This window comes from Canis lupus, chromosome 22 (genome assembly GCF_048164855.1).
Source record: "Canis lupus baileyi chromosome 22, mCanLup2.hap1, whole genome shotgun sequence".
Taxonomy (NCBI): Eukaryota; Metazoa; Chordata; class Mammalia; order Carnivora; family Canidae; genus Canis; species Canis lupus.
The window spans coordinates 23,231,777-23,257,476 of NC_132859.1; the positions used below are offsets into that span (position 1 = coordinate 23,231,777).

At 39.1% G+C, this 25,700-nt stretch overlaps 1 protein-coding gene and 1 non-coding gene across 9 annotated transcripts in view; one reads left to right on the top strand and one right to left on the bottom strand.

The window, feature by feature from the left end:
• Nucleotides 1-202: 202 nt before the first annotated feature.
• The window catches only part of ACP3 (acid phosphatase 3), a 59,314-nt gene continuing 33,816 nt past the window's right edge, over nt 203-25,700 (bottom strand). The window contains exons 11-14 of one of the 8 annotated variants that reach the window (XR_012014924.1): nt 7,015-7,206; nt 6,292-6,441; nt 1,184-1,309; nt 203-392 (exon numbers count right to left, since the gene is read on the bottom strand). Coding sequence is in view for 3 of the 8 variants with exons in the window: in XM_072792764.1 (XP_072648865.1) it covers nt 18,969-19,087 (119 nt within the window). In the remaining 5 variants the exon portion in view is untranslated. Of the gene's footprint in view, nt 393-1,183; nt 1,310-6,291; nt 6,442-7,014; nt 7,207-12,719; nt 12,865-13,883; nt 19,088-25,700 lie in introns of those variants that run through there. The other 7 variants (XR_012014925.1, XR_012014922.1, XR_012014923.1 and 4 more) reach the window with 7 other exon arrangements.
• On the top strand, nt 12,397-12,503 carry LOC140614551 (U6 spliceosomal RNA). The gene has a single exon (XR_012015389.1). It is a non-coding gene; the product is annotated as a U6 spliceosomal RNA (small nuclear RNA).

The window sequence follows — 25,700 nt, forward strand, 5'->3', positions numbered from 1 at the left end:
ATGTTTAAAATTAAATATATATGATTAAGAAAGAGACCTTTTAAATTGAAATGTAGTTATCAAAATGCTAAAAACCAAAATTGTAATAGAGTAAAATATTGCTGCTTCTTCTTTTCTTTTTTTTAGAGAGGGAGAGAAGAGGGAAGGGGCAGAGAGAGAGACTCCTCCTTTTTAAAAAAAAGTTTTTCTTTTTTAAGATTTTATTTATTTATTCATGAGACACACACACACACACACAGAGAGAGAGAGAGAGAGAGAGAGAGAGGCAGAGACACAGGCAGAGGGAGAAGCACGCTCCATGCAGGAAGCCTGATGTGGAACTCGATTCCAGGACTCCGGGATCATGCTCTGAGCCAAAGGCAGATGCTCAACCACTGAGCTTTAGGTTTCCCCTAAAAAAAAAGATTTTATTTATTTATTTGAGAGAGTGAAAGAGAGATAGAGACAGCACAAGTGGGGGAAAGTGGGCAGAGGGAGAAGCAGACTCCCCACTGAGCAGGGAGACTGACCCAGAGCTCAATCCCAGGACCCTAGGATCATGAACTGAGCCAAAGGCAGATGCTTAACTGACTGAGCCACCAGGTGCCCTGGAGAGAAAAACTCTTAAGTAGGTTCTACACCCAGCGCTGAGCCCTACATAGAGTTTCATCTCAGAATCCTGTGATCATGACCTGAGGCAAATTTAAGAGTTGTATGTTTAACAGACTGAGCCACGTATCCAGGCGGCCCTGTATCACTTTTTTATTAACACTTTAAGTAAGATATATTGGAGGATTTTATAGCCACTATAATTTCAAAATAGTGATGAGTAGAAGTGATATTTTGAGATATTTATAACAACCCAATGTGCTATAAAAATATATGTGATTTCTGTTGGTAACAAAATCACGAGTGTTGCTGTAAGTACTGTAATTTGTGCTTATATTCAAAATGGACAAAAAATTCTAAAGTTTAGTAAGAGACTAGGGAAAATAAAAATATAGTTTTCTTCCTCTAAGTTCAAAGACCACATGAATTTTTTTAAACAAATAACATACATTTATTATCTAACGGTTTCTGCAGTTTAGGAATTTGAGAGTGGTTTAATTGGATAGTTCTGGCTTAGGTTCTCTCATGATACTGGAGTTGAGATGTAGGCTGGGGCAGCAGTCAACCAAAGGCTTGACTGCAACTGAGAACCCACCTCCCAAATGGCTCACTCAATGGCTGGTGAGTTGATGCTGGTTGTTGGAAGGAAGTCTCAGCTTTCCATGTGGGCTCTCCAAAGGCCCCTGAATACCTTTACAACATGGTGGCTGGCTCCTCCAGACTGGGAAATCCAAGAGAGAGAAAAGTAGAAGCACCATGGTTTTTTATGACTTAGCCCTATAAGTCATACACTATTACTTCCCCCATATTCCATTTGTCATACAGACCAACCCTGATGAAATGTGTGAGAGAATGGGCATAAATACTAGGAGGTGAGGATCACTGGGGGCCATCTTAGAGACTACTACAAGTTATAACCAGTATTTGCATCATATTTTGTGTTCAGCTCCCCCCCCCAGTTTATACATATTTCTATTAACAGAGCTTACACACTTCTTGTTTTTAGGAACTACATGTTATTCCAATGATATTAACTCTTTTTTGAGGTTTTATTTAATTTACTTTTTAAAAATTTAAAGCTAAAAATGTTTAAATTTAAATTCGATTAACATACAGTGCATTATTAGTTTCAGAAGTAGAGGCCAGTGATTCATCAGTCTTATGTAACACTCAGTGCTCATTACATCTTGTGCCCTCCTTAATGCCCATTATCCAATTACCCCATCCCCCCCAATCCCTTCCCCTCCAGCAATCCTCAATTTGTTTCCTATGATTAGGAGTCTTTTATGGTTTGTCTCTCTCTCTAATTTTGTCTTATTTTTCCCTCTTTTCCCCTATGATCCTCTATTTTGTTTCTTAAATTCCACATATGGATGAGATCATATGGTAATTATCTTTCTCTGACAGACTTATATCATTTAGCATAATACCCTCTAGTACTATCCATATCATTGCAAATGGCAAGATTTTATTTTTTTGATGGCTGATTAGTATTCCATTGTATATATTTACCACATCTTCTTTATCCATTCATCTGTCAGTGGGCATCTGGGCTCTTTCCATGCTTTGGCTATTGTGGACACTGCTGCTATAAACATTGGGGTGCAGGTGCCCTTCAGATCACTACATTTGTTTCCTTGGGGTAAATACCCAGGAGTATTTACCCTGGATAGTTCTGGCTTAGGTTCTCTCATGATACTGGAGCAATTGCTGTAAAATAGAGGGTAGCTCTATTTTCAACTTTTTGAGGGGCTTTCACACTATTTTCCAGAGTGGCTGCACCAGCTTGCATTCCCACCAACAATGCAAAACGGTTCCCCTTTCTTGGCATCCTCACCAATATCTGTCATCTCCTGATTTGTTAGTTTTAGCCATTCTGACTGGTTGTGAGATGGTATCTCAATGTGGTTTTGATTTGTATTTCCCTGATGCTGAATGAAGTTGAGCGTTTTCTCATGTGCCTATTGGCCATTTGTAGTTCTTCTTTGGAGAACTATCTGTTTATGTTTTCTGGCCTTTTCTTGATTGGATTATTTGTCTTTTGGGTGTTGAGTTTGATAAGTTCTTTATAATAGGTTTTGGATACTAGCCCTTTATCTGATAAGACATTTGCAAATATCTTCTTCCACTCTGTCGGCTGTCTTTTGGAGACCTCCTGAATTTTATGCAGGGACTCTTATTTATGAATCTCTGACTTAGAGTAAAAGCTCTTTGAGGTCTGGCAGACTGTGTGCTCCTGAGATGGTGGCAGCTGTTTTCCTGCCCCTACATGCTCTTTCAGCATACGACATTGACACTCTCCCATCAAGAGGTTTCTCCACTCCCTTGAATCCTCTTGTGACAGCTTTGACCAAGAGAATGTGTGAGAAGTGATGCTATAACCATCTGAGTACAGGCCTTAACTGATCTGTCAGCCTCTATTTTATTCCTCATAGAAGCAAGACACCATGTAAGAAGTACAATTAACCTAGACCACCATGCTGTGAAAACCTAACTGAGCCCTATGAAGAGACCCTGGAGCATGAAATTGCAAGTGGAGAGAGGGTGAAGAAGCCTTCTTGGAAGTGGATCCTTTAGTCTTAGCCACCCTACTTGATGCCATGTTGATCAGAGGTGAGTTGCTCCTCTGAACTATTCCAAAATCCCTGACCTATAAAATTGTGGGCAAAATAAAATACCTGTTTCAAGCCACTGAAATTTGGGGAAATTTTTAGAGAGTAACAGATAGAATGGAGGACCATGACCATGTTTCACATGTCTTTTGAATCCTTCACATTAATTGGCAAATTGATATGCAGACAAAAAAGGGACTCTGGAATTATTATTGACATATGGAGATTTGCATAGCATTTGGCTGTCATTAAAGAACTACAGGGAGTAATATCATGAAATCAAAGTATTTTGTCCAATAAATGCCCTATGATTCTTTTTTTTTTTTAAGATTTATTTATTTAGGGATGCCTGGATTGCTCAGCAGTTGAGCATCTGCCTTCGGCTCAGGGCATAATACTGGAGTCCCGAGACTGAGTCCTGCATCAGGCTCCCTGCGCAGAGCCTGCTTCTCCCTCTGCACATGTCTTTGCCTCTCTCCGTGTCTCTCATGAATAAATAAATTTTAAAAATCTAAAATATATATTTATTTATTTTAGAAGGAGTGAGAGAGGGGGAGAGCATGCAAGCCAGTGCATGAGTTTGGGGAGGGGCAGAAGGAGAGAATCTTCAAATAATCTCCCCTCTGAGAAAGGAGCCCGTCACGAGGCTCTGGGGCTCAATCTCAGAACCCACTCTTGGTTTCCACTGGGTTGAAACCAAGACTCCAACGCTTAAGTGACTAGGCCACCCAGGTGACCCTGGCCTATGATTCCTAAGATAACCAGCCTGGTTTTCAAGATCTCAATTTAGCCCCAGGATCCTTCCCAAATGCTGACTCCTGGATTGGTTCCCAAAGATTTTCAGAGGTTACACTCTCTCCAGAGAAGAGTATAAGAGGATTAGAGAAGATAATGGAAATGAAAGTTAAAATAGTGTAGTTGTGCTGGAAGCAATCTCTGTACATATGAACACTTGGACTGGGTCTGGAGACAGACTCAGAGGAGTGCTATTGCATCACGGTTGTGAGCACAGGCTCTGAAATCAACCTGTCATAACTGAAATCTGGCTCCACCACAGGACCTGCTATGAGACTAGGGCATGTGACTTAATCTGTGCCTTAATTTACACGTTTGTAAACTAGGAATAAAATAGTACCCCCCCCCATAGAAGTATAATGAGATTTAGATGAGTTTACATTTGAAACATTGTTTGGCACACATAGTTCCCACTGAAGTCCAAATGGATCTCTCTCTCTCTTTTTTTTTTCCCAGAACTTCTTTTTTTTCCTAAAGATTTATTTATTTGAGAGAGAGAGAGCAAATGAGCACATGAACCGGGGGGGAGGGGTAGAGGGAGAGAGAGAATCTCAAGCAGACTCCATGTTGAGCACAGAACCCAATGGGGGCTTGATCCCAGGACCCTGAGATCATGACCTGAGCCGAAATCAAGAGTTGGTGGCTTAGTTGACTGAGCCATCCAGGTGCTCCCAAATAGATCTCTCTTGAGATACTCTCAGTGACTTCTGAATTATTTAAATGATTCCTAAAATATATATGTGCCACATGCACACATATATATATAGATACATATGCATATGCATAGTGTGCATATCAACTTTGTATAATTATAGTAGTTTATATTTGGCTTAATGCATATAGAATGTTTATAGCTAGCATTTCTGGGTTCACACAAAGGATAGTATAATATTTTAAAAGAGGTTAATTAAAAGATACATTAGGCTGTAAATGCTATATCTAATGCCCAAATAGTGAAGATGAAGCTAAAATGCTTGAAGTTGGCATGCAGGAGTTGCAAATCCAAGAGTTTACAATGGAAAGAGGAATACAGAAATGGAGTCACTTAGGGATGCCTGGATGGCTCAATGGGTTAAGCTTCTGACTCTTGATTTTGGCTCAGGTTATGATCTCAGGGTTGTGAGATCGAGCCCTGAGTTAGGCTCCGAGCTGAACGTGTGGAGCCTACTTAAAATCTCTCTCCCTCTCCCTCTGCCCTTCCCCTTTCAAAAAGAAAGAAAGAAAGAAAGAAAGAAAGAAAGAAAGAAAGAAAGAAAGAAAGAAAAGAAAAAGGGAAAAAAAATGGAGTCACTTATTCATAGTCACTCGACCAGCATCCAGTGCCAGCAATTCTTTGCATTAATTTATTTTATGTTTGACCACTCAAAAAATGGGCAACATATTTAGAATCTATATCTGCCTTCCAAAAGGATAATGTATCTTTAATGGGGCAAGCAGTAACATTTTCATTTCAGCATGTTTCCCTGAAAAGGATCACTAATTATAGTCTACAAAACACTGGTCTACAAAACTATTGTGCTAATTTGGTAAATGTAAATTCTCACTCGGTTGACTAACTTTATTGTCATGTGCTCTGGTTTATGTGCTCTGGTTTTCTGGGATCTTTCTTTCTCTTTCTTTTCTTTTTCTTTCTTTGTCAAGGTTTAGCACTCCTTGAGAAGCTTATAATGGACTTTCAATACTAATCAGCTCTTCAGTTGTGATGATATAATTTGACACTTATTTTGCAGCACGAAAGTGAGGGGGAGATCTGACAACTCAGAGTTCTCAGCACTAATTTTTTGTTAAGTAGAGCTAAGGGAGAGCTGAGTTATTAACAAATATCTGATTATCAACATATTAGATTGTTAACTTGAATATCTTAGCCCCAAAATGTCATTCATAAAATTGTGAAAATATCAAATTTTGTTTCCATATCCTATTGCATCTACATAAAAACTACTTTAAGGTTATGTCTATGTAATTGTAGCAGGTCCCAGTTAATTAAGAGAATTACATATTTTGTGAATAGAGAGCTACTTCCTAAATATTTCAGGGATTTTGAAATGGCCAGATAGGAATGTTATTATCCTAAATAAAGTTTAAAAATTAAAAAAAACCACCCAACTTAATTTCATTAGGAGACATCAAATTTGAAATTTTCAAAATAAAATGACATTCTACTTGAAGGGGACTCACATATCATCTTAGTGGTCATTTTCTTTAGGCATTAACATCACACAAGTGAGACATTTTGGATAGCAAAAACAACAACAAAATAAAATAAGAATGTGATGTGATTTTCTGAGAATCTTACCTGAGGACTTTTCCCCAAAGGAAGAAGATAGTGTGGTTTAGCAGTTTAAAAGTGCGCTGTCTAGAAGAAGACATCTTGGGCTCAGACGCCATCCTTGGCACATTCCAGCTTTGTGACTGTAGGCAGATTACTTAGCCTCAGTCTCCCCATCTGTAAAATGGCCATGATATTACTATTTGTATCTACCTCACAGGACTAGCACATAGTAAGTGCCATATGAGTCTTTGTTAAATGAATGTATGAAATTTCTTTGTTGAACACAGTAATGTTTCATCAATTGCTTTAGTGAAACTAGGGTGTTCTGAGTTTACAAATTCCTATTCATACAGGTACTTTTTGACATTTTAACAAGGATTAACTTCTCAGGAATTGCATTTATATGTGTGTGTGTGTGTGTGTGTGTGTGTGTGTGTGTGTGTAAAATGTTTGATTATGAAAATAACAGCTTCTTAATGTCTTATGTTTGGAAACGTCATTGCATTAAAAACATTTTAAATGCTTTTCTCATCTCCATTTGTCTCTGTCACCCTTTAAAAAAACCAAGGGAGGTAATTTTTACATGATAAATGATCTGAACTGAATGTCACCCTCAAGAAGCAAGGAAGATGATGTGTGTGGAAAGGAAAAAGAAATTAAAGTGACTGTTTTAGTAACTTCATAGCTACTCCATTCAGGATTTACATGCTGTGAGAAAGAACCATTCATGATTTTCTGTTGACTTACTGGAGAGAGAATGCAAACGCGACCTGGAAAAGCTGCTTCGTTGTCTGATCGTTGGGATGACTACATCCTGCTTGAAATCACCTACTTACTGATGGGCCTTCATTCATCAACAGTCTGTTCAATTTTGGAGACATTGTCATATCTGTTTCATTGAGGTCATTGAAGCCTGGGCACAGAGGAGGTAATTTATTTCTATAAGAAAGAAGTTAACTTACAGTGAGACATTAAAGAAAGAAAGATATCTACCACTTATCCACCTATATTCAATATTAGTCTACTTGAAATTACTCTATCATTAACAAGATAACAAATTTTAAGAAAACCAATCATTTGTTTGGTTTTTGCTTGTTTGTAGCATCTACCTTTACATTGAATTGGTAATAACTTAAGCTGGCTTTGCTGTGGAATCTTTGTTCATGTTTTAATGACTTTTATTTTTTAAAGATTTTATTTATTTATTCATGAGAGAGAGAGAGCGAGAACAAGAGAGAGAGAGAGGCAGAAACATAGGCAGAGGGAGAAGCAGGCTCCATGTAGGGAGCCCGATGTGGGACTTGATCCTGGGACCCCAGGATCACACCCTGAGCTGAAGGCAGATGCTTAACTGCTGAGCCACCGAGGTGTCCCTAATAACTTTTATTTTCTAAGCATTCTATTACAGTTGACCTTGTGCTAAAATCTAGGTGCTTTGATTTTTCCAGAGAATATTAAGAACATTATATTCTCTCAGAAATAAATCTCCACCCAAAGTAATATTTTTATTAAGATCTCAAGTTTCCTTATTCTTCCATTAAATGAAACTTTTCATCATTTTAATAATAGGTGTCACTTCAAGATGTGGTTTAAAAGATTGGGAAAAAACCCTGCTTTCAAGATTATATAGAGAACTAACGAAAAATGACATCTCATGGTTATGTCTTTGTACTTTATAAAACTCAAAATTATAATGCTTTCAACTAAGAATGATAAATCCCTGTCTTTTCATTCAATATTTTATTTAACAAACACTTACATGGTGTTTACCATGTGCCAGGCACTGTTCCTTGCACTTTACAAGTATTAACCTGTTTATTCCTTTAACAATGCTCTAAGGTAGGTACTATAATTGCTCCCATTTACAGATGAGGAAATTGAGGCGTGGGAATGTTAAATAACCTGCCCAGGATCATATGGCTAGTAAGTGGCAGAGCACAGATTTGAATCCATGCTAATTTGGCTCCACTACCTTATTCTCTTTTGTTGCCCATGTTTAATAATAGTATTGAATAAAATTCCTCTAGAGTCACTTCACTAAAAATATAACTTCTTTTTTCCTTTTTAAATTTTATTATTATTATTATTATTATTATTATTATTATTTTTAGAGAGGGGTGGGGGCAAAGAGGGAGAGAGAAAATCTTAAGCAGGCTCCATACCTAGCACAGAACCCAATGCTGGCCTTGATATCATGACCCTGAGATCACAACCCCAGCCAAAATCAAGACTTGGCTGCCCAACCAACTGAGCCACCCAGGCACCCCACCCCAAGAATAATAACTCCTAACACAGAAGTACTTGCCAAAATGTTTATTTTTTTAAATTTTTTAAAAAAGATTTTTTATTTATTTATTCAGAGAGAGAGAGAGAGGCAGAGACACAGGCAGAGGGAAAAGCAGGCTCCCTGCAGGGAGCCTGATGTGGGACTGGGTCCTGGGACTGCAGGATCACATCCTAGGTCAAAGGCAGATGCTCAACCACGGAGCCATTCAGGCATCCCCAAAATTTTGGTTTAAAAGACCTGGCTCCTCTTCTATAAAATTTTAAAATAATTTGATTATAGGTAGATCAGACATAGATGTGAAAAGACACTGCCAAACAAGTGGAAAAAAGGAAAAAATATACTTTTAAAGGTTGAAGGAGAGACATACACATTTTATTTTCCCCTATCCATCTTATTGTCTGATTTACTTTGTACAACATAAATAGGGGAGATGTAAAAAAAATGGAACAAGTAGTTTTAGTTGTGACACAACAACAGAGTTACATATTAAAGTTTGGCTTTAGGGGCACTTAGGTGGCTTAGCCGGTAAAATATCTGCTCTCAGTAGGTCATGATCTCAGGATCCAGGGATTGAGCCCCATGTTGGACTCTGGGCTCAGCAGAGAATCTGCTTCTTCCTCTGCCCCTCCTCCCTCATATTCTCTCTCTTGCTCTCAAATAAAGAAAGAAAAATCTTTTAAAAATAATTTAAAAAAATAAAGTTTGGCTTTAAATTTTCTTTGGTATGTTACTTGCTTACCTTTGGTAAGGTTACTATCTGTTCCAGTTTTTTTTAAGGGAAGTCGTTGTTTCAAATATTTTATTGCACTGTAAGTTTATTTTTCTTATGTTTGGGCCTGGAAAATATGATCACTGTAACATATTTCGAATCATTTAGGAACAAAATTAGTTATTTTTGGAACCACAAATTGTGAATGGCTGACTTTTTTTGAGGAGCTATCTCTGTTCTCAAAACCACAATTTTAATAGGCCTTTAGGTCTTTAGTTTCCTCTATTCTTCAAGTGAGACTTACTAAAACTGCATTTCAAAATGTGAGCTTGTTTCTGACTTCTATGATTCTTTTATTGAAAATACATTTTCAAAAAGATGACCCGAGCCAAAGGCAGATGCTTAGCTGCCTGAGCCACCCAGGTGCCCTGAAAATGCATTTTCAATGTCCATTTAATTAAGGCAAGTTTCAACCTCTGGGTTACTTTACAGACTCCTGATGAAGTAGATAAACCTGAGGTAGCAGATGAGCGTTCTGCTCAACCTGAGGGTTACTGCATAGTTTAGAGTAGGATTTCTCAAAACAAGGTTGGGAACTGTCTACAGCAGAATCAGGTGTGCTACCTCTAAAAAAGGATATTTCCAGTTTCCTAAATCAGAATTTCTGAGATTGAGGATTGGGAATCTGCATCTTTAACCAGCATCCTTATAGATTTAAAAAAAAATATTTTTAGTAAAAATATCAGCTACCCAGGTGCCCCAATTATAACTTTTATATGCACTAGGAAACCAAAAATTTCAATTGACTCACTTTAATGCAGTATTTGCTTTAATACAGTAAGTGGAACTGAACCCCAATATCTCTGAGATATGCCCTGTATATGAATTTGACTGGTTAAGACTTGGAATTAGGCAGATACCTTGTATCCCCCGCCCAACAGCTTGCTCCCATGAGTCCGTACCTCTCCAGACACTTGACTTCTTCCAGGTCTGGCCCCTGCTACCTGGTGGCTCACACAGGCACTGTATGCACCTGGGCAGCCTGCCTTGGGAACCCCGAGCCCTCCTGGCCTGGGGAGTCCAACCAGTCCGGAAGCTCTGCCTGGCCTCTAAGGGTGGAGGGAGCACACCAGCCCAAGTTCTTTCTGAGGAGACAATTTAGACTGCTCATAGGCAGTCCTCATTTGGACTGGTTGCCTGAGAGGGTCCATACCAATGAATCAAGGCTCCCAGGTGTCTCTTAGTGAAGGTACCCTGGTAGCCCTCCAGGCCCCATACTGGCAAGGCAGTCCAGATTCCTCCACTTTTAACTTCAAGGAGAATATGTGCATTTCTGTAGGTTAAGGCTGGAATTAGGAAGATGCCAGATACCTGAAACAGCCTTCTCTTTTGACCCAGCCTACCTCTACACCTGCCCCACTCCAGTTCCCCAGTTACTCTGAACTGCCTGGTGTGCCCATGCGCAAACCACACCTTATCAGCTGGCCTTAGCCTGCAGGGGGCGCTTCAGGTCTGTGGAGTTCCAGAATGAGCCTACCGGGAGGAGGGAGGCCAACTCACCCAAAATCCTTCTGAGTCTGCAGCTTTAAACTGGCAACAGTCAGCCCCAATTTGGACTAGCTGCTTGATGGGGTATCGGCTTCTCCAGCCATCAAGGACATCCTGCACACCACCAACCTGGCAAGTTAGTCCAGATTTCTCCAGCTCTGCCTTCGGAAGAATATGCGCATTTGTGTAGGTTATGGCTTGGATTAGGCAAATGCTTGTACTCCCAAGAACTCCCTCCTGTGACCCTGCATACCCCTATAGATGCCCTGTTCCAGAGCCCTGTCTCCACAGATGTGTGCAGCCCATGAATGAGGCACACATCTTGTCAGCCCCCAAGGTCAGCCAGGGTACTCCAGGCCTTTGGAGTTTTTAATCAGTCCTGAACTACCTGTACTACTACCCCAGGGTGGAGGGAACTTACTTCCCAAAACTCTGAGGCAGCAGATTTAAGCTGGTGATGTCAGTCCCCATTTGGAATGGTTGCCTTTTGGAGTCCTGGGTTTACCAGCCATCAAAGCTCTCAGGCTTCTCATATTGGAGGATACTGTGGTGGCCCACCAGGCCCCTTCTTGGCAAGCAGTCCAGACCTTTACAGCTATCTTTAGGGGAATATGAATGTTTTGTGCAAAATTAACTGGAAGGATGAGAAAACCATATGGTTTAAAAACAGGCATATGGGGAACCTGGGTGACTCGGTTAAGCATCTGTCTTCCGCTCAGGTCATGATCCCCGGGTCCTGGGATGGAGCCACGCATTAGGCTTCCTGCCCAGTGGGGAGTCTGTTTCTTCCTCTCCCTCTGCCTCTCCCTCTGCTTGTGCTCTCTATTGCTCTTTCTCAAATAATAAATAATTAAAAAAATAAAACCAGACATGTACTGAAGGGCAAAATTTGATGACAGCACTATAAAGGAAGGATCAAGTCCTTGAGACATTATGAAGGAAAAATAATATAGGCTAGTAAAAACAGAAAAACCCAGTTAAAGAAATTATTTATCCATGAGCTTTATAAAGGCAGGGTCTATAAATAATTCAGTACTGTATTCCCTATGTCAAATAATGGCACAATGGTAATTAACCTTTCCTTGAGCTAAGATACCCTTTGAAAAATATGGGAGAAACTAGTGACCCTACTTCATTCTAAGAGCAGGCACTTAGCAAATGTTGGTGAGACTAAATTGTATACATAACATTATGTCTCTTTTCCTTTTTTCTTTAGTGAATGGCTTGACTAACTTTCTTAACTTTGATGGACACGCTTATAGACCCTTTTGCGAGAAAAACAAACTCAAGGTTTCCTGTTTAGGGAAAAAAAGACCCATTGCACTTAATTTCCTTTCCTCCCAATGTTTTCCTGCAGTAACACAAAAGATGTTAAAAATAAGAATGAGGGGCACCTGGGTGGCTCAGGTCTGCTCAAGTGTCTGCCTTTGGCTCAGGTCACGTGACCCAGGATCCTAGGATTAAGCCCTGCTGATTAGGGAGCCCGCTTCTCCCTCTCCCTCTGCCTCTCCTCCTGCTTGTGCAGTCTCGCTCTCTTTCTCTCAAATAAATAAATAAAATATTTCTTTAAAAAAGGAATGAAATCATGCTCACTTCGGCAGCACATATACTAAAATTGGAACGATACAGAGAAGATTAGCATGGCCCCTGCGCAAGGATGATACGTAAAAAAGGAATGAAATCGTAACAGTGCTGCAGAGAGTGACAGTGGCAGGTCAGGTATTTCGAAAAATTCTTCAAAGATAAGCAGATAAGATTGAACTGATGAAGAAGTCAAAAACGGGGAAATTGTAGTCATACCCACAAGAGATGAATGTGGTTCTTTCTGAGGGAGCCACAGAGGAGGCTGGACCTTTGCTCATCACATAGAGCATTAGGGAACTGTGGAGGACTTGTCAGGATACCTACATAAAGAATGCATTCTCCATCAGCTGCACATCCTACTCCTTCCTCCATATATGGAGTGGCTGCCTCCCAGATAAAATCTTGGAGGAGTGCTGTTTGTGGAAAGAGGGTGCTCATTTGGGAGGCCTCCTCGTGTGGCTGCTGTGCCCTGAGGGAGAAACAATAAATGTTGAGATAACTCAGGACTTATCACAGACTTGGAGGGAAAACTTTTTAAAGTTAAGGTCATTCCACCCAGGAGATGTATACACTGAAATAGTCACCCAGCCAAAAGTAAAGACTCTTTACTTATTTATTTTTTTGATATGTCTGTTGGCTGACTTGCCACTTTCCTGCCCACAAACACTACTTGGGCGCCTGATGCTGTAACTATCATCCTTACACAGAAATTGAAACCAGGCTTTCTCATTAGAATGACAGCATTCACTTCTGACAATCATTATGTTCCTATCAGACTAACTTTCACCGATACAAACGATAAACTCTGGGAAAAATAGAAAATACAACTAATTACAGTACTTGGGAGCAATCAAAAGCAGGCAGATTCTGGGGGAAATTCAGCATTTGGAAAAAGGGAATAGCTGTTAGCTTTTTTTGTTATTGTTTGTTTGTTTGAACAACCTTTAACCCGAGTGTAGGCTAAAGTCTGTGCCATGCAAGGGCAGAGCATGGGGATAGATGGTTAAAATGCAGGAGAACAAAACAAGACATAGTCTTACCAGAGGACAGAATTTGGGGGCATCCATAGCTCTTAAAAGTGAAAGGGAAATGCCCCCAAAGTGAAATCCAGAAAGGAGTAACCCCAAGATATTTATATAAACTCTCCCCAGACTCTGTGGCTGACCCCCATAGCTTAACTAATCATATAGAGGGAAGACTCCAAGTAGCCTAATTTAGGTTAAAATAATTGAAGTGATATTTGAGCTGTTGTCCATTGTAGGGGAGACAGTCTGCAGTTTAATTTTAGCTAATTTAACTAACCGCGTAAGAAAAAAAAAATGTTTGTAGAGGAACATGATAGAATCCAGAGTCTCTACAACATATCTACAATGTCTAAGACACAATCCAAAGTTACTCTATATTCAAAGAAACAGGAAAACATAACCCATACTTGGGGAAAAAAGACAATCAATTAAGACTGACTCAGAGATGATGAAGAGGTTGCAATTAGCAAACAAAATTAGAATTCTTTTATTAAGTTTAAAAAATTTTAGGTAGTTAAAATACAGTGCAATATTGGTTTCTGGAGTAGAATTCAGTGATTCTGAATTCAACACCCAGGGCTCATCATAATACCTATCACCCATCTAGCCTATCCCCCTCCATCAAGCCTCTTTGTTCTTGTTAAGGGTCTCTTATCGCTTGTTTCCCTCTCTCCCTTTTCTCTTTGCCCCCTTCCCATATGTTTATCTGTTTTCTTTCTTAAATCCCACATATGAGTGAGATCATATGGTTTGTCTTTCTCTGACTGACTTATTTCACTTAGCATAATATACTCTAACTCCATCTATGTTGTTACAAATGGCAAGATTTCATTCTTTTTGATGTCTAAGTAATATTCCAAGTGAAAGAGACTTTTAATGTAGTTATTCAAGAGGATATTTGTTGGGAAAACAGATATATATGACTAATAGGGAAATCAAGACCAGTCATCCCTACTAATCCACAGACTTCTTCACTTGTGGATTATGATTCATGAAAATCTGAGAAAAAGAGGATGAAAGAGAAAGTCCAAGGTTAATAAATTCAAACATCTGAGCCCAGAGAAAACAGAAATAATTTACGGAGCAGAAGAGAACTTGAAAAAATTCCAAGTCAGATTCTTAAAGTTTCATCATAAAATAGGAAGTGGCCATTGTAAAAAAAGGAAAAAGCAATGAATAGGAAAGTATTCTTAGAAGAAAAAAAAAAGAATAATGTGCTGAAGACTAAATTAGTGTTCTGGAAAATAAAATTTCCTAAAATGCAGAGAAATAAAATTAAAAGGTAGAAAAAATGTAATTTTTTGAAGTTTGAAGTTGAAGGATAGACCCAGGAAATTCAAGTTCAAGAATACGGTTTTCTTGAGTCAAAGACATGTGTAAGCCACATATAATTAGAAAACAAATACCCACACCTACATACATCCTAGTGAAATTTCAGAACTTCATGGATAAAAAGAATATCTTAAAAAGATTTAGAAAAAAAAAGGAAAATAAAATTTTTTTTTCAGAAAAAAAGAACAATTACATTGGATGAGAATGATACCAATCAGACTTCTTATCAGCAGTTAGAAGACAACAAAATACTGCATTCACATTCTGGGGCAAAATGATTTTCAACCTGAAAATGTATACCTTGCTGATTGATGGGTAAATGGAGGTCAAAACATACATGTCAGAATCAGAAAGCTTAGTGTTCAAGTAGCCTTTAAAAAATTCCTTCAAGAAAATGAAAAAAATACTACAAGAAAGAAGACACCATGTGTTATAATTGTGTGTGAAATTTCAGAAAATCTAAGTGTAAGTATAGCTCATAAAATTCATGCTAGTTTCTAGAAGAACTAAAAGCAGATATTGTTGACAGGATTGCCCCTGATGAATGGAAGTGGGTAGAAAGGCCTTTTACCTTGTATTTTATACCCTTCTGTATTACCTGAATTTATTTTTGTTTTAAATACAATTATTTGTAACAAAGAATTTAATAAAAAATTCAGAGATGTTTGGTTGGCTCAGTCAGTTAAGAATCTGCCTTTGGCTCAGGTCATGATCCCATGGTCCTGGGATGGAGCCCTGCATCAGCTTCCCTGCTTGGTGGGGAGCCTACTTCTCCCTTCCCCACTCCACTTGCTCATGCTTTCTCTGTCAAATAAATAAAATCTTTTTAAAAAATTTAACAAAAAATTTAAAAGGCATCCATCCCCCAATCTAGCAGTACTTATATTCTAATTGTGTTGTTAGATTCCTTCTTTAGACATTTTAAAGAAGAACTAGTTCATTTAGTATAGTTTGGTTTTGGAAAAAGTCTAGGGTGCTGCTGTTAAGACATATCTGCAAATAAAACATTTCAGAAAAATCCTTGATCAATTCAGCACATATACAAAAACAGTAAGATACAGACATATAAGAAAGATGACTTTCATTTCTTCACTTGAAAGTGAACCTTACAAATTAAAAACAAAACAAAATGGGATCTCTGGGTGGCTCAACGGTTTAGCACCTGCCTTCAGCCCAGGGCTTGATCCTGGAGTCATGGGATCGAGTCCCACATCAGGCTCCCTGTGGAGCCTGCTTCTGCTTCTCTCTCTCTGTGTGTCTCTCATGGATAAAATAAATTTTAAAAAAATCTTAAAAAAAAAACCTTTAGAAATAAAACAAAACAACAAACCAAAACATTCTTTCTGCTTCAAGAAGTTTGTCATCTAGTTGTAATTGCCCAATATGGTAGCCTCCAGTCACATATGGTTGCTGGAATTTGACATGTAACTAGTCCAAATTGAGATGTGCTGTAGGGGTAAATACACATTAGATCTCAAGTATTTACTCCAAAAAACCCTGAAAAATACCTCATTAATAATGTTAAGAATATTAATTACATGTTGAAGTGACTTTTTTTAGTGTACTGGGTCAAATAAATTTTATTAGAATTAATTTTATGTTTATTTTTACCTTTATATAATGTACTATTAGAATTTTTAAATCCCTTATGTGGTCCTCATTTGTGGCTTGCATTATGTTTCTATTAGACAGTCCTGGAATAAAGCACCAAAATGTAATACACAACCATTACTACTCAAATGAATTTTCTATAGCGTTTTGAAGGAGAAAACTATCATTTTGGCTTTCACTTATCAAAAAACTTCCCTGGCGATAAAGGAAGGATCAATGCTAGCAGTACTAGAACGAAACAGAATGAGAATAGGAAGTTGGGAGAATAGGGAACATCACTGACTTCAAGGAGAAGAAATGCCTAATATAAAAGAGGTTTGTTGGGCAGCCTGGGTGGCTCAGCGGTTTAGCGCTGCCTTCGGCCCAGGGTGTGGTCCTGGAGACCCAGGATTGAGTCCCACGTAGGGCTCCCTTCATGGAGCCTGCTTGTGTCTCTGCCTCTCTCTGTGTCTTTCATGAATAAATAAATAAAATCTTAAAAAAAAAAAAAGTTTTGTTAGTTGAATGACTTCCAATAAAATGTTTGCCTCCAAAGCTTGTACTCTACTATTACCATAAGTTATTCTTTTTATATTCATATTCTCTTAATACTTTCTTTACACAATGCCATTCTAGTTGGGAATTCCCTATCTACAACTTTGTTAGAATTTTCTACATATATACTGATCATATTTTTTGTTAGGGCATTTTCCTACATTGATGTGGTAATTACTACATTATTCTCATCCTGTTCAAAGACCTCTACAGTGATTCAAATGTGGGGAATACATTTCAGAGCAGAAGTTATCTCAATCCAGCAGTTATCTTTCAAACAATATTTGTCCTCATGTCAACTGAGCTTCCCTGACCCATCTGAAAAGGTCACTTTTATCAGTAGAGAGAATTTGCATATTTTTCTTTTGAAGTTGGATGATTAGCTTATTTCCTGAGGAATGTTACAGTGCATTTGTGTTCTCTGCTTTATCATTATAGATCATTTATCACTTGTGATTTTTCACTCTGACATGAACTATGAAAAACAATTACAGTGTTTATTAACTGAGTAGCTCTGTGGAAGGTAAAAGAAACCACTAAGGTGGGAGTCAGAGCTTTCTTTACAATAATTAAGAAATGGTAGAAGAAGAGAAATGGGGGATATTAAAAAAAAATCCAGAAACAGTAGAAAGTAGAGGTCCTTTTAGCCATTGACAGTATTAAAAGATAATATTAGGGAAAGGTTGTGAAAGCTTTTACTTTTACATTCTATCAACTGTATAAGGGCTGTTGTTGGGGCCAAACACATTAATAATCACATTAGGGATGTGCAATTTAGCAGTTAGGCCAGCAATAAGCAAATAGTAGGTGTTCTATCAAGGCTTGTTAAATAAGTGAGAAAATCCATTACTTATGGTTCTATTTTCTACTTCTATTTTCAAATCTCATCACTTATCAGCATAAGATGTTCTGGTCTCATTACTAATATGGCTGGCTACTTTAGGAAGACAGTAATTTGTCCTTTGTTCTTACTTGCTATAGATGTTTTTTCCCTTTCCCAGCTTGAGGATGAAACCAGATCTTGCATTTCCTTGCCTACGTGCCTTTTATGTTATGGGAGGCAGTAGCAGTTGCTAGGCAAGAGAACACAACTCCCTTCTTTTTTTATTTTTTTGTAATAGCCTTGGCTCAGTAAGAATTATGTAGAAAGTGGTACAGGTAAGTGCTTGAAGTTTAACAAGAGAAAGTTGTGGAGTCCAAAGGGAGAGGAAGATTCCTGAGACTAAGAGATGGGTCATGAAGAGTTTCCATCAAAGTAAATCTCTTTTTAAATGAAATAAAGAAACTGGAACTATAAAAATATCTAGGTCTGATGATGGTAGACGTTAAAAAAAAAAAAAAAAGAAACATGGCTGCATGGGTTCTCTAGTTATTCCCCATTTTAGAAGTTGTGGGGAAAATGACCTGAGCTATAATTGCAGTAGTTGATATTACAGTTTCTGAGAATGACAGAAACTGTGTCAACACAGTTTCAACACAGTTATGTATATGCATGTGTGTTAGTATACATACACATACAAAAATCTGTTAGCTACCAAACACTGTGTAGGAGGTTCTTTTCAGGAATGTGTACGTGTTTGTATTACACCTACTTAAAGGCTAAAGAAATAATTTATTTATACCTTCTAATTAGGTCTTACTTCTTAAGAATCATCCTACATGATACTACTTCTAGTTTAATTGTCCTCATTATCCAGTCTTCTTTAATCTATGTCTCTGTCACACACTGTAACCTTTTGCTCTTTGCAGGCAAAAGGCTGATTGGAGTTTGATTTCTTCTTTTTTTCTGAACATCCATGCCAGAGAATACAACTATCCTTTGTGAAAGAGCCTCTTTCGAGCCGAATGAGAAGCCTGCACTACAACGAGGAGTCAGGAGGTCAGGAGACCTGACCAAGTAACCTGGGGTTCATTCATCAGTCCCTGGGTCACTGTAAGTTCAGACCCTGCTCCAGACAGGCTAAAAGAGAAGGGAGTGGATGGGGTGATGTCCACACGGTGAAAGCCTGTCTTTTGAATGAGGCATCACAGGAGGTCAGTCGGGTGTGTCCACCCTCCTTCAGCCATCTGTTCAGATGTTCCGATAAGGGTCTCTCTGCCAGCAGGGCCCGTGGCGGAGGAGGGTAAACAGCAGCACCACTAGGACACCAGACACCAGGCAAAAGGCAACAGCAAGGTAGACTCTTAGAACTGTGGAAAAATTGCAAGAGCATTAATGTAAAATTAATGGATTAGGAAAGTATAAAGATTGTAAAATTAATAGATGAGGAAAATAGGAAGATCATACATCATCAGTGCCTTAATTGTAAACTTTCAGTGACATTTCTGAAGGAACCTTGAAATCAGCATAGTGTATTGATAAGATTACTAGACTAGAGTCAGGAGATGACCTAGGTTCTGGTTCTGGCATGACATTTGACCTTTGGGCCTCAGCTCCACTATAAAGGGAGAGTAATTGAAATCTTTCTTTCTTTTTTAAAAAGATTTTTTTATTTAGGGGTGCCTGGGTGGCTCCGTTGATTGGGCATCTGCCTTTGGCTTGGGTCATGATCTCAGGAGTCCTGGGATCTGGCCCCCTGTTGGGCTACCTCCTCAGCAGGGAGTCTGCTTCTCCCTTCCCCTCTGCCTCTTCGCTCATGCTCTCTCTCTCTCTCTCTCTCTCTCTCAGATAAATGAATGAAATCTTAAAAAAATACATTAAATAAATAAAAGATTTACTTATTTACTTGAGAGAGACAGACAAGAGACCACAAGTAGGGGGAGGAGCAGAGGGAGAGGGAAAAGCAGATTCCTTACTGAGCAGGGAGCCTGACACAGGGCTGGACCCCAGGAACCTGAGACCATGACCTGAGCCAAAGTTAGATGCTTAAGCTACTGAGCCCCCAGGCACTCCACTTTTTTTTTTTTTTTGACTGAAGTATTTCTAAGGTCCTTTCCCAACATAACTTCATGCATTTTTATACAATTAAAATGATCGATTGTTTATGGTCTCAAGGTCAAAGGAAAAACCATCATTAATTGGGTCTAAAAGAAATTGAATATTATCTTTTAGTTTCTGGATTTGATTTCTAGCAAATATCTTTTAGAGAGGAAACTTTGAGTACATGTCAACAATGGTAAGCATTTTTAGGATAACTGTGTACTACTGCCAATCTGTACCTTTATTTGCACATATCCCTTTGATAGCTGACCAATCATGGGGAGATATATGGGGTTATTTTTCATGAGATGCTATTCATTATTTCATCTGGAAAGTTACCCTACACACACACCCTAGTCCATGATACTGTATACATCATAAATATCATGTTGTACCATCTCTAAATGTATGTCTGATCTTCATTGTAAAAATAAAGAATTGCAAAAAGAAAGAAAGAAAGAAAGAAAGAAAGAAAGAAAGAAAGAAAGAAAGAAAGAAAGAAAGAAAGAATTGCTTGTTGGCTTAGGCAGTGGGAGAGCAAACATATCTCTGATCCTGGCAGCTCTGTCTACAGAAGCTCTAGTGCTCCATGGAACACAAGTGAAAATCACTTATTTAACCTAAACTTATTGTTGTAGAGATGAAAAAAAAAATAGAGAGATTAGATAATTTGGTTAAGGATAAGAAGATAATTAATTGTATTTGGGTTGGAATATGTGAGCTTATCAGTCTCATGATTTTAAAAACTATCTGTTCACTAATGACTTCCAATTTGAAATCTTCCCCAAACTCAAGACTCATATATCCAAATACTTGACATATTTCCTTGGACACATTTCAATGGGCATTTCAATCTCAATAAGTCAACTCCTAGTTCCCTTGTGCCCTCTCCTTCCCCAAACTATATTCTAACTGCAGTCTTCCCCATTTCAGTTGATGGAAACTTTCTTCTTCTAGTGTCTCAGTCCCAAAGTCTTGGAATTTTCCTTGACTCCTCTCTTTTTCTCACATTCTTTATCAATCTGTCAGGAAATCCTATTGGTTCTACCAAAAACTATATCCAGAAACCAATGACTTCTCCTTTTCTCTACCACCACCTTGTTTTGAACCATGATCATTTTTTGCCAGAATTGCTACAACATTCCCCTGACTTGTTCCCTAGCTGCTGTCCTCTCTCCTCTACAATCTATTTTCAACACAGAAGCCAAATGACTTCAAGTCAAATCATGATACTCCTCTACTTAAAGTCTGCAATGAATGTTCATCTCATTCAGAATGAAAGCCAAAGTCCTAATGATAACAGTTTGTGAAGTTCTACAACATCTGGCCTGATTCACCTCTTAGATTTCCTCTCCTACTACCCTCCTTTACCCTCCTACCACCTTCACTTACTCTCTTTTGGCCACACAGGCCTTCCTGTTGTTCCTTAGACATGCCAGGCACACACCCATTTATTGCCTTTGCTATAGTTGCTACAGTCACCTAGATGTTCTTCTCATGAATCTCTGCTTTAGGTAACTCCATCACTTTTTTGCCCAAATCTCATCTTTTATCTATTTTATCTATTTATTAATTTATTTTGTGAGAAAGAGAGAGTGAGCAGAGGGAAGGGAAGAAGGAAAGAATCTGAAGAAGGCTCCCCCTGAACATGGAGCCCAGTGCAGGGCTTGATCCTATAATCCTGAGATCATGACCTGAGCTGAAATCAAGAGTCAGACACTTAACCAAATGAGCCACCCATGGGCCCCTCAAATCTCATCTTCTCAGTGAAGGTTTTCTATTTAAAGGTGCAACCAATATGCCCTTTTCCCACACTTACCATCAGCTTGGCACTTGGGATCCTCACCTTCCAAAGTATTTATTATGTTTATTATTTATTATCCATCCCTCTCTCCCTCTAATAGAATGTAAGTTTCATGAGGGCAGAAATCTTTGTCTCTTTTGTTCATGAATGTATTCCAGGTACTTAGAATAGTACCTGGCACTTAGCAGGTGCTCAATAAATATTTGTGGAAAGAATAATCTAGAACTCATAGGTTCTCAATTTGTAGTTCAGTGCTTTTCTCATGATGTCAGAATGCCTCTTAGCATCATGAGAAGGTGATTATTAATAAAGTTAGATCCTGGTGGACAAGTGCCATTACCACTGTGAATGGAGTTAATATAAAGGTGGAGGGAACTGAACAGACTTGAGGAAGGAACGAAAGAACTAAATGGAAATGAGGGAAGAAAGCAGAGACTAATGATTCTTTAAAATTAATGTTCATGGATGACTTTCTATATTTGGAAATTTATTTTCAATTATTTTTTATTGGCTATGTTGTCATAGTGGTCCCATGGAATATGCTTTCCCAATCTTTTTCCTTCCTTCATTCTTTCTTAGACATGCAGTGGGCATACACCATAAGCTAGGCCAGCTATTGGCCTAAGCCAGTGTTGGGTTCTGGGGTTCCATAATCCCTGCTTTTGGAATCATCAATATCTAGTGGGAGAACCAGATAGACCATTATGAGATCATGTGAGAAATAGTAAAATAAAAGTGTAGCAGACCTGCTATTGGAATGGAGAAAAAGTTGAGATTAGTACAAAGCTTTCTTTTTAGAAGAGAAAGAGGTTAGAAAGCCTTCTGAGAAAATGCTAAGATTTGACTGGCCTTTGAAATAAATAAGACCGAATGAGTTGCACAAGAGTGTGTTTGGGAAATAATGAGCAGTTGCATGTGGCTGGAATATAGCTTCTGGTGAGTTGAGACCAGATAGGTAGGTTGGGGCCTAGGTCTTAGAAGGTTTGGTTTGTCATGGGACATGTGAAAATCAGCAGCAATTATGACACATGGAAGTGACATGGCCCAATTTGTGTTTAAAAAAAGAAAATAACTGCAGGGAAAGACAGGATGGTGGAGACACTATGGGCTTGGTAACTATAGAAATGCCTTTGACAAGATATGGAGGGCTCAGCACTGGAAGTGTGGTCCTGATAGTGTGGATGAGGGAACTCTAGTGTACTCCTGAAGGAGAATTGACAGGCTCTGGGATGCACTAAATGTGCTGGGAAAGGAGAAATGGAGAGTCACAGCCACCCATGGGTTCTACTTTGGGTGAAGATGATTAGGCTATGAACTGAGATTGGAGGCATATTAAAAGGAAGACTTTGGAGTGGAGGAGATAATAAATTTCCTTTAAATTTAGGATTGAGATGGGTTCTTATCCTCATAGAAACAACACGGGGCAACTGCAAAACACAGGTCTAGAATTCTGTATGGATTGTGGGTGTAGGAGAGGGAGGCCTGTGTAAAACTGGTTCATGGTGAGGGTGGAGTGAGGGCCCCAGAGACAATGCACTAGGACAGGATCATTTAGGGGGCTGGAGGAGGTGGGAGTCTGAGAATATAGAAAAGACTCAGGAGGGCACCTGGGTGGCTCAGTCAGTTAAGCTTCTGCCTTTGACTCCGGTCATGACTGAGTCCTGCATGGGGTTCCCTGCTGGGCAGGGAGTCTGTTTGTCCCTTTCCCTCTGCCCCTCCCCCTGCGCTTACTCAGTCCCAAATGAATAGATACAATCTTAAAAAAAAAAAAGACAAGACTCAGACTCAGGAGAGATTCTCTCTCTTACGATTCTCTGTCTCCTTAATTTTTTAAATTAGACACTCGTTTGTACTCTGAAGGATTTTGTGAATTTGACAGAGTAAGATTCTAGAATCTGAGAACAAGGAGTGATCAGTTTTATCTTACTGTGAAAAGACAGGACTGGTAATGACTGACAAACCCTCTTCCATACAGGAACATGGGAAAGTTGCTAAAGGCAGTGTGAATTAGCACTTTTTTTTTAAAGATTTTATTTATTTATTCATGAGAGACGAAAGAGAGAGACAGAGAGAGACAGAGACAGAGACAGAGACACAGGCAGAGGGAGAAGCAGGCTCCATGCAAGGGATGTGGGACTAGATCCCAGGGTCCCAGAATCATGACCTGAGCCAAAGGCTCATGCTCAACCACTGAGCCACCCGATGCTCCTTAGCACAATGTTTTCTGAAAACTATTTTGGCAGTAAGTATTAAAAGCCTCTTCCTCTTGCTGTTACTCTTCTTCCTCTTTCCCTTTTGAGTAAGTCTGCCTTCCTACTCATCCTTGGATTACTGCAACCAGCCTCCCAGCCATGCTCCCTGCCCTCAGTCTCACTGCTCTCCAATCTGTTCTCCCCACGGAGGGCAGAGGGCTTTCTAAAATAAGAAGCCAGTCCCATCATATGTCCTCTGCCGAAAACCTTTTTTTTTTTTTAAAGGTTTTATTTACTTGAGAGTAAGCGAGAGGAGCAGGAACAGGGGGAGGGGCAGAGGGAGAGGGAGAAGCAAACTCTACACTGAGCAAGGAGCCCAATATGGGCTTGATCCCAGGACTCTGGGATCATGACTTGAGCCGAAGACAGATGCTTAACCAACTGAACCACCCAGGGACCTCTATCTGCCTAAGACCTTTAATGTCCAGCACTACTCCTCTTGACCTGAAACACTTAATGCCAGCCTCCTCCGAGTCTTTGCGCTCTAACCAGACATACTCCTAATTCCTAAAATGCCCCATGCTGTCTCTAGCCTTTGGGTTTCTATATATTTTCTCTCTTTTGTTTGTAACATTTTCCTCTTTCTTCACCTCCAGTCACCCAGCTCATTCCTTCTCTCCTTCAGGCTTTAAACATTACCCCCTTTGAAAAGCCTTCTCTAAAAAAAAAAAAAGAAAGAAAGAAAGAAAGAAAGAAAGAAAGAAAGAAAGAAAGAAAAGCTTTCTCTGACCCCTTAGATGTAAGCTAATTAATTGTCTTTCCCATATGTCCTTTATAATAGTATTCACCACACTTAACTGTTAGGGCTTGTTTAATTCTTTATCTCTCTGTCTTCCTTGCCTACCTCCTTTCACCATTGCCAAGGGGTCCAGGTCATATGGGGACAATTTTCTTGTCTTACTGCTGTTTCCTCAGCAGATTTAACACCTCCTCCATAGGCACTATTGGGTACATAATAGGTGCTCAAAAAATAGCTACTGTTTATTAAATATTCATATACTTTGACTCACTAATTTAATTTCTGGGAATCTGTCCCAGGGGGTAGTCAACAAACCAGTGTGTGATGGAAAGGGAAGATGATACAGTAGAAATATGGTGTTGGAGAATGTGAGGCTTGAATCCTGACTCTACCACTTAAGTCATGTTATTTTCTGAGGCTTGGTTTTCTTCTCTATAAAATGGGGATACATGATATTGGCAAGAAAAGGAAGACAGGTTGCTGAATTAAGCATCAATGACTTTCAAAAGGGATATTTCCAAAGAGAGATGGAAGGAAGAACATCATTTTTTCAAATAGCTCAGGAGTGAAAGATGAAGAAATACAGAATTCAAATGATTAGTTCAAGAAAATTAGGATTGAAGAGAGTGAGAGCAGGCACTTAAAGCTGTTCTTTGATGAGTGATTTGGGCATGTTCATAGTAGAAGGGAGCCAGTGCAGAGGAAGAAAATGAAGCTAAGATTCACTGAGGTTCCAAGAGATGAGGAGTGGGAGCATATGCATGAGGAAAGGAGTTAGGTTACTCAGGGAGGAATATGTTTTCCTGTGAGGGGGGAGGGGCACAGGGAAGGCAGGTTAAGGCTAAGATATTTTGAGGTAGTGACAGGAGAACCTAAAATACTTTTTTTTAAAAAAAGATTTTATTTATTTATTCATGAGAGACATACACAGAGAGAGGCAGAGACACCGGAAGAGGGAGAAGCAGGTTCCATGCAGGGAACCTGATATGGGACTCGATCCCGGGACTGCAGGATCATGCCCTGGGCCAAAGGCAGGCGCCAAACCGCTGAGCCACCCAGGAATCCCCTAAAAGACTTTTCAATGGAAT